The 8,930-nt window shown below is 43.4% G+C and overlaps 2 protein-coding genes across 2 annotated transcripts in view; one reads left to right on the top strand and one right to left on the bottom strand.

Moving 5' to 3' along the window:
* The window catches only part of si:ch211-140m22.7 (uncharacterized protein LOC570370 homolog), a 9,069-nt gene extending 3,799 nt beyond the window's left edge, over positions 1 to 5,270 (bottom strand). Inside the window, exons 1-2 of the mRNA XM_037686762.1 lie at positions 5,226 to 5,270; positions 3,806 to 3,905 (exon numbers count right to left, since the gene is read on the bottom strand). Coding sequence (XP_037542690.1) covers positions 3,806 to 3,905; positions 5,226 to 5,270 — 145 coding nt within the window. The remainder of the gene's footprint in view (positions 1 to 3,805; positions 3,906 to 5,225) is intronic.
* A 757-nt stretch (positions 5,271 to 6,027) lies between these two features.
* wdr4 (WD repeat domain 4) overlaps positions 6,028 to 8,930 on the top strand; it is an 8,203-nt gene continuing 5,300 nt past the window's right edge. Inside the window, exons 1-4 of the mRNA XM_037686755.1 lie at positions 6,028 to 6,148; positions 7,756 to 7,824; positions 7,901 to 8,047; positions 8,188 to 8,344. Of these exons, the coding sequence (XP_037542683.1) occupies positions 6,066 to 6,148; positions 7,756 to 7,824; positions 7,901 to 8,047; positions 8,188 to 8,344 (456 nt within the window). The 5' untranslated portion in view covers positions 6,028 to 6,065. The remainder of the gene's footprint in view (positions 6,149 to 7,755; positions 7,825 to 7,900; positions 8,048 to 8,187; positions 8,345 to 8,930) is intronic.

Raw genomic sequence — 8,930 nt, 5'->3', positions numbered from 1 at the left:
AGGTCACATCTACAGGTGCAGCTTCAGCCAGGGGCTCCAAGATCACACCAACAGGTGTAATTTCAGCCACAGACTCCAAGGTTGGCTCTGCAGGTGCTGTTTCAGCCAAAGGCTCCAAAGTTGACTTTACAGAAGATGCTTCAAGCCCACAGTCAAAGATTGCCTTAGGAGAAGCACCTTCTGCCATGGGTTTTGGGGCAGCTTCAACCATGAACTTCAAGGTTGATTCTACAAAAACAGCTTCAGAAATGGACTCAAAAGGAGCCACCTCTATAGTGGCACCTTCACGCACGGACTCCAGGCTTATCTCTGTAGGAGCAGGTTCCACAGTAGTTTTTTGGACATCCTCAAAAGGGATTGCTTTTGAAAGAATCTCTGGAACAGCCTCTGCAGAAACTTCAGCACAGGTAAGTTTGGCATCAGAGGCTGTGGTATCAGTTGTAGAAGCAGCTGCTTCGACAGATGGACCACCAACATCTTCAACTTCTGCAACATTCTTAGTGGCAGCTTCAGCAATTGGCTCAGAAGACTGAATTGTTTGAATTGGTTCTGCAAGAACTTCAGTCTCAACGGTGTTTTTTCCTGCTAAAGCAGATTCTGAGACTGATTCAACTGCAGGAGTTGCTTGAGCTGCTAAAACAGGCTCGCTAATCGTACTGGTGGTGTCAGATGGTTCAAGCACTGAGGCACTGGTCTTCACGTCAGCGGTACTGGGTGCAGTGTTTACTGCTGCGGCAGCGGCGACTGCAGAAGAAACTTCAGTCTTGGGAAACTTGTATGACTTGTGTTGAATGAGTTTTTCTAAATCGAAGTATGTTTTGAGCTGTTTTTTGTCTAGGATGAAGAAGAAGAGCAAGCACACAGAATGCATTATTTTTTCAATAATATGCATCAAGTTGAATGGTATATAACATAAACCCATTGTAATCAGGATCGCATCATCTGACATGAACCATTAGTATTGTGGTATACTAAAGAAAGAGATTTAACTTTTAAAAAGCATATAAACGGGACCCAAACCATGTTGTTAGGAGCTCTGATGGTCTAAGCTTGTCCTCGTCAGAATGGTGTATGTACTGTGATGGGTCTCTGTGTTAAATCAGTACACTAGAAACTGAAGATGAATGAATCTGTGTGCAGACCATCAATCAGCATTAACTCTTTAAAATCCATTAAAAGTGGCTAACTGAAGGGCACAGAAGTAAGGCCAATCATGGAAACAATGAACTGTGATACAGATATCACTGAATGATCATATCAAAAGAATACACTCAAAAATATGTCTCAAGCAAAAGTTTGTAAAAAAACATTTCTACTTGAGACCAACGGAAAATGACCCTTGGCTTATTGTGGTGGAAGTAGAATAAACATCAAGTCCATGCTCAATAATCCAGGTGTACAATCCAGCATTTTTCAGTCAGGTCATCTGGACAGTTTCTTTTTTTGTGCTGAAATGTTTCGCCTTTGATCCAGAAGGCTTCATCAGTCAAGGAAACACACAACAAAACTGATTCTTCCCCCAACAGCTTACTCCAAAGTGGAACAAACCAGTTCTGTTGGTGCTAAGATGGTCTCAAGTTTGACACGACAGTCAACAAGGAAGAGGGCCGGCAATGGAGGAGGGGGCATGTCAAAGACACCATCTTAGCACCAACATAACTGGTTTGTTCCACTTTGGAGTAAACTGTTGGGGGAAGAATCAGTTTTGTTGTGTGTTTCCTTGACTGATGAAGCCTTCTGGATCAAAGGCGAAACATTTCAGCACAAAAAAAGAAACTGTCCAGATGACCTGACTGAAAAATGTTGGAATAAACATCATTCACCAACAACCTTCACCTTGGCCAATCCTCAGCAAGATGGATGAGGACCAGGATACATGGAACCCTGTCCAGGTATGAAGGTCATCTGTCCATTGACAAGGGAGATGTCCCTTTTTAAGGATTCCTTCAGCTTTTCCTTGGAGGCTCACATTTTCCTTGGCTGTCACTATGTGGACAAACCACTTCAGTGTCAACTTTATGAGTCATAATGTCCAACGAGGACATGGACTCTATGGCAGACTTAATTGTTTTTAGTGTAGGAGGACCAGTGAACCTGAATCAGGCGTCTTTAGCAGATCATTTCAAATATGTCTATCCAAAGGTTCAGAGTCCAAATTTCTGCAGCATAATGACTGACAGGACAAGTGGACACAAGAGTTTAGGTAGTTGGTGACACTGACCTGACCTTTGCATTTAGCGAGACAAAAAACAACTTCATCTACAACAAATGTATTCTGATACATGACTGATCAACACCTGCAGTGGCCCAACAGCTTCTTGAACCCCTGCCACGTTCTTATTCCCGTTCTTTTGTTGGTGTATTGAGAAGACAAACTGAAAAGCAATCTGAAGTATTTGGATGTCAAACAGATTTTGGACAAGTAGTACCTGTGGTCAGAAAACTTGATGTTTCTTGTGTTTTAGCAAATCACAAAAGCCTCCTTTAAATACAGTCTAGGTGGTTGAACCCACCAGACCAGGTGGACTTGATTGCTTTAGTCATTGGCCCTGCTATCCTCCCCCTTGATAACTTTTTGATTCTGAGCTTTCCTCTGTTCATCAATGAACACAGTTCTTCAATTCAACCTTGAATTTATGATACAACCAGACCCTAAACTTCACATATCGTAGTTCTGGTGGTCCAAAGCTCTGATCTTTTCTCAGTACAGATCAAAGAAGAGGTACTACCATACAGTATTTTTTTATTTAACCTTTATTTATACAAGTAGTCTCATTGAGTATTTGAGTACTGAAAGAAAGTTTTACAAGGCAAGAGCCTGTGCTAAGTTATCTAATTGTTAACTTGCTAACTTGAGAGGCACGTAGCTAAAGACAAGCAGTTTGGAGGATTGAAGAGGATTTATAATTGATGATTTGTTTTACAGGTCAGTTACAATAAACTTATCGTGCCCCGTTCAGAAAAATACTCTATACCGTTGGTCGCTGCTTCAGCTGTGCTGAAAGTGAAAGTTAAAATGAACGGCCATGACTTGAGGGTAGTCTCCATGCGCCCTCTGCTGGATTAATTGTACAGTTACATCTTGTGCAAGTACGGACACAGCTGGTGAAAATTAGAAGAGTTTATATCGGTGCAAAATGGGACAATTATCACTGATGCCCATAAGTCTCCAAACGCCTACAGGCTATCGGCCTAAAATATCAGACTACTGATATATTGGTTGGGTTCTAGTTTAGACAGATTTTTGATAAATGAAATCATTTGAAAACTGCATTTTGTATTTACTCGAGTTATATTTGTCTCATTTGTTTGCTGATCTGAAACACGTGGCAAAAAAACAAAAACTGCAGAAATACAGTATGTAAGGGGAGAAATACTTTCTTACAGAACTGTAGCACAGAGGAGCACACAACAAGCACGGAAAACAAAGTGTTAACTCTGTTTTATGATTAAATATCATTCCTCATCACTGGCTGTACGTCTACAACTCAGAAACATTTGGAGTCGACCCATTTTAAAATGGCTGACACAACTAATCAACTTTAGACAACAGAAAAATGGTCCAATCTTTTTTTCATGTAATTTTAACTTGAATTTAAAACCTTATTTTATCTGCTAATAGTGGCAAACACAGGAACGGGTCTTCAGATGACTGCATCATCTCTTCGCCATCTGCTTTGGAGGATGTTCATGATCTAGGAATGATGCGTGGCTTTTTCTGGACCAGACACTTGTACCACAGTTCAAGTTTACCCGGGCCGGACGTCAAAATGTGACTCCAGCTGTGGCGCTCTGGAGTACCTACCTGTGCTGGGACTTTTTGTTGGCTTCTTGGATCCTCCAGACTTGGTGCTGAAAGCTGCAGGTGCTCTGCTCAGCGTGATCCAGCTCCCTGCATGCACACACTGACGACATGCGCCAGTCATCAGCGAAAGAATGAACAAGTAAAAATCCATAAAGATTAAAATAATAATAATAATTATTATTATTCATACAGATGCTTGTTCCCAATTTCTGCCTAACTCAGTGACACCAAACCCACAGGTGTCTCATTATCTCGGACTAAAACAGGAAAAGCAGAGATTGTAGATCCATGTTTGAATTTTGATGTGACCCAGTTCTTGAAAGTGACCTTTTTACATCTTGATGCAGCCACACACCCACATGGAGGTCAGTCAGTTATGTTTCAACTTACTGAGCTACAGACGGAGGGTATTTCTAATCCCCCTCTTTGCTCTGTGACGGGGGATGAAAAGGTAAACCCACGGATATGTACAATTCTCAGCCTCCCCAGGAACGTTTAGTCCAGGATGTTGGACCGATGGTCAAGCCTTGGATTCAGGAGCAGAACCTCCGTCCTGTCACGGAACAGTGAACCAGATCTTCGTTAATGTGACATGTGAGTTTCTCTCCCAGGCTACGTGTTTTGCAGATCTGGATAAAACCTATGGTTGTGTTCCCTGAGGCATTCTGGGAGGTGCTCAGCGTACCGGGTCACTTTTACACTTTTTACTGTTTGGTCCTTGTCTAACCAAAGCAAGAGCTGCGCCTGTACCCTCAGCACAAAGTCCAGCTCGTTCAAGGGCCACCTCCTTTCTCTGACCCTGCCTGAGGTGCTCATGGACAGGGACTTAAGCCCCAGTCCTGGAGAGGAGGGGTCTGGTTTAGGAACCTCAGAACTCAAACAGATGAATTCATCTGGGAGTCTTACGTCCTGCTGTTATGTGCTGGCTCATCGAATGAAGTCAGATGTCTGCAGCACTGAGGACGTTGCTCCGGTCTGTTTTGAGGGAAGAAGACATGAGCTAAACGGTGTAGTTCTCAGTTTAATGGTCCACCATCGGTAATCATCACCAGTGTCCTAAAAAATGTCTTACATCCACTTTTAAACAAAGAAAAAACTTCCAAGCAAATGCTATGTGTGGCCAGTTTCCACTGGATGAAGATTTTCATAGATTTACCAGCCAAATACAAACAAGTCTAGGCTCATTCAACTAGTAGAAATACAGCAAACTACACCCAGAGAGTGGATTCCATTACAGTTCAGTGGACCAGGCCTGCATGTCTGGTTTCAATCTGCTCCACTGAAGCGTGCAGCTCCAAATATGAGCTGTTTTTATTAAAGATCATTGTCTTCTGATGTTGGCAACAACCTGCTGCAGACTGGACACCGGCAGTAGAACAGTCCTGACCGTTCCGATCATAAACATTTTACAGCATCATACCTTGATGTGGCTCGGGCGTCCTATTCTCAGCAAGGAGGTCGCCATATTTCTTCACAGTCTGCCTGTGCATCAAGAAATACATCAAAATAAAATTATATAAGGATGACACTTGCAGCCTGCAGGCATCCTTTCAACAAGCACCATAATTCATGTCAACCAGACTGCACTCATAAAAAATAAGATACATATGAATTATTGCTGGTACCTTCAGATAAAAGCTGTGTACTTTTTGTTCCTGCAGTCCTGAAGCAGCTCAGACACGGATCAGTCAGGTTTGTCCCGTTTTATGTAACACTCATCAGTAACGCCCCCCTCCCTCAGTGATGCCCCTTGTGTTGTGTGTTTGTATTTTCTCTCTTTAACTTTACATTTTTATGTTTAGTTACAGTTTAGGTTACGGGACTTGTGTTTCAGAGACTCAAACTTCTCTGCTGTTGCTGTTCTCCGGCTAAAAGTGTTTATTTTAGGGAGGAAAATTCTCACTTTCTAAAAATCGCATCAGGACCTCCTAGATACGAATGCGCATGCGTAAACTCTGGTTCCAATCCGTGCATTCATAGCAACAGATATATGTTCATATCTACTTCCGGTAGCTACGGCAAAATCGTAAAATACAAGCGAATGGATACGGAGGCCATAGTCGGTTACAGTAACGAATACACACAAACGTCAAAATAAAAGTCGATAAAGGAACCGAAAGTAGGCATGAATACAAATATATATATATATATGGCTGTGGATAAACTCAACAAAACATTGACTCGCGCATGCGCATTAATACGTGTGACGTCATATCATGCGACCCATTTCGTCTGCGCGTGGACTCCGGTGTCAGTAAACATGACTGCAGTGGGTTTCTGTGGGGACTGGTTCGTCCTGAGCTGCGAGAAGAAACTCGTGGCGCTCCACCGAAAGAAGAGCAGGTTTGGGCCGCTTCATGACTTCCGGTTAGCAGCGTTAGCTAGCTGGCTGCCTCAGACGGACGGGCGGTACCAGGTTCGGAGCAATTTTTGCCGAGTTTACTGATGGTGTAGCTCGTCCTCGCTATCCGACGCGTCTTTGAACCACGTGTTTGCACGTCCTTAAAACGAGCCACATTAAGACTAAAGGCCAACGCACTGCAGCTTCTTCATCCTTCATGTTTCGTGTTATTGAGCCTCCGTCCAGCTGTGATCCTGCTGGCGCCCCCTGGTGGCAGAGACTGGTCAGAGCATCTCTGGCTTCTGGTGCCAGGTTCAGAACCCAACTGGACCAGACGTGAAAGAGTTTAGACGTTGTGTGAAATATAAATAGAATCCAGATTGCAATTATTTATTCACAACAGAACACAGTTTACGTGCGTAAGTTAAGAAGTTGTGATTTTAGGAAAAAGGTTATTTGAATCTGATGCCGGTGATCCATCTCTTGTCTGTTTTCCACCGTGAATTATCAGCTGCTTCTGTAAATGTCCAGGATCTGAGGAGACCAGATGCTGGAGGTTTTGGAGGAGACTGTTGTCCCGTTCTGGTCTGATGGGGGGTTCTGACTGTTCCAACAGTCCCAGGTGGATCAAATGTTTTCAGTTGGCAGGAGGTCCGGATCACTTCAGCTCCTGGAATCTGCTACAACAAAACCACGCTGCTGTGATGGATGCAGTTTGTGGTGTTGCATGTTCTTGCTGAAATATGCAAGACCTTCCTTTAAAAGATCATTGTTTGGATGAGGCAGATGTTTTATGACCTGTAGATACTTCTCTGCATTTGTGGAGCCTTTCCAGATGTGTAAGCTGCTCAAGCCATTTACTGTAATGCACCCCCATACCATCAGAGATGCAGTCTTTTGACTTTTGAGCTGACCACAGCCTGGATGGTTCCTCTCCTCTTTAGTACGGAGGACGTGGTTTTCAAACAGAACTTCAGATTAGGACCCGTCTGACCCTAGAACAGGTCTCTTCACCTCAGTCCATTTGAAACGAGCTCTGGTCCAGAGGAGACAGCAGAGGTTCTGGATGGTGTCCACATACGGCTTATTCTTTGTCTGATAGAGCTTTAATCAGCATCTGTGGATGAACTGTGTTTACAGATGATCTGTGGAAGAGTTCCTGAGCCCAGAACAGAACCAGACCTGGTTTAATGCAGGGGCCCCTGAGGGCCCCGAAGCTCACGACCATCCAATACTGACCTTCTGCCTCGTCCTTTGAGCTCAGAGGTTCCTACAGATTCTTCTAATCTGTGGGTGAGATTATAAACTGGAGCTGATGGAGGTTAAAAGTCCTCCATTAAGGAACTTTTAATTTGAAATTGTTCGTCTAGTTTTAAACCGACTGCTGATCGTGTGCCAGTCCACTGACCGGCCTGTTCACAATCACCAAACCACTTTTTTATTAAGCAGCGAGGCCAACGAGCGTGCTGCACAAACGAGCACAAGACTCAGAATAAAATGTATAAAGCAACAGAAGTTTAAAAAAATAATAAACGACTAGACTATCTTATTTTCCGGCGTATGAGGCGCACCTTTTTGCCTAATTTGCATATCCTCGTTGTGTTTTCAGAGAGCCGTTTGTGTTCGACTGCAGCTGCGCCGAGAAGACTCCGAAAGGGTTAAAGAAGGACGCCGGCAGGTAAGACCTCGTGTCTCTGCAGAGGCTGTGAGGTGGGAGTCCTTCTCCAGCTGGACCTTGTCCTCTTTGTCTTCAGCGATGGCGGTCCCTCAGAGGAGACAGGAAGTGACACAGTCCTCGCCTTTGCAGTGTCTCCGTCAGGAAAACTGGCGGCGTTAACGGACGACTCCAAACGGCTGGTTCTGTTTGAGTGCGAGCCTTCGTGGCGCTGCATCAGCATCAGGTACGAGTCGGGCCGGCTGAACGTCACGTACGTCTGAGCCGTGGTTCTGGACCCGCCGTGGTTCTGGACCCGCCACGACCTCGTGGGAATGAGTTTCAGGATGCGCAGCGGCTGAGGCGCTTGGTGCTTGTGTCCAACAGGTGGGTGGTCAGGAGGTGCACGTCTCTGACGTTCAGCCCAGCCGAAGATGAGCTGCTGGCGGCCGATAAGTCTGGAGACCTGTACTCCTTCTCGGTGGTGGACCCTCAGAGGGAGGGGGGGCTGCAGATGGGCCACCTGTCGATGCTGCTCGCTGCGGTAATCATTTCAGTCTGAAGGTTTCAAACATTCCTGCAGGGAATCATGTTCTCCGTCACCGCCACGGAAAAATGTTTGTTGTGGTTAAAGACATTCAGTCTAAATTTAAATGGACTGTACGTATTATTATTATTATTATTATCATTATTATTATTATTATTATCATTGTTATTATTATTATTATCATTATTATTATCATTGTTATTATTATCATTATTATTATTATCATTGTTATTATTATTATTATCATTGTTATTATTATTATTATCATTATTATTATCATTGTTATTATCCTTTTTATTATTATCATCATCATTATTATCATTGTTATTATTATCATTATTATTATTATTATCATCATCATTATTATCATTATTATTATTATTATCATTATTATTATTTTTATTTGACTATTCATATATTTGTGTATGAGATGGACAAACCGTGACTAGCACAGAAGTCCAAACTCCTCCCACATCTAAGCTTTCTTCTTCTTCTCCTCCGTTAAGCGTCCGTCTCGACTCCTCTGTTCTTCTTCTTCTCCTCCGTTAAACGTCCGTCTCGACTCCTCTGTTCTTCTTCTTCT

This window comes from Nematolebias whitei, chromosome 13 (assembly GCF_014905685.2).
Source record: "Nematolebias whitei isolate Nwh7 chromosome 13, NemWhi1, whole genome shotgun sequence".
NCBI classification, from domain to species: Eukaryota; Metazoa; Chordata; class Actinopteri; order Cyprinodontiformes; family Rivulidae; genus Nematolebias; species Nematolebias whitei.
Note: the sequence above shows the minus strand (reverse complement) of the source record. Positions and strands in the feature narration are given on the sequence as shown.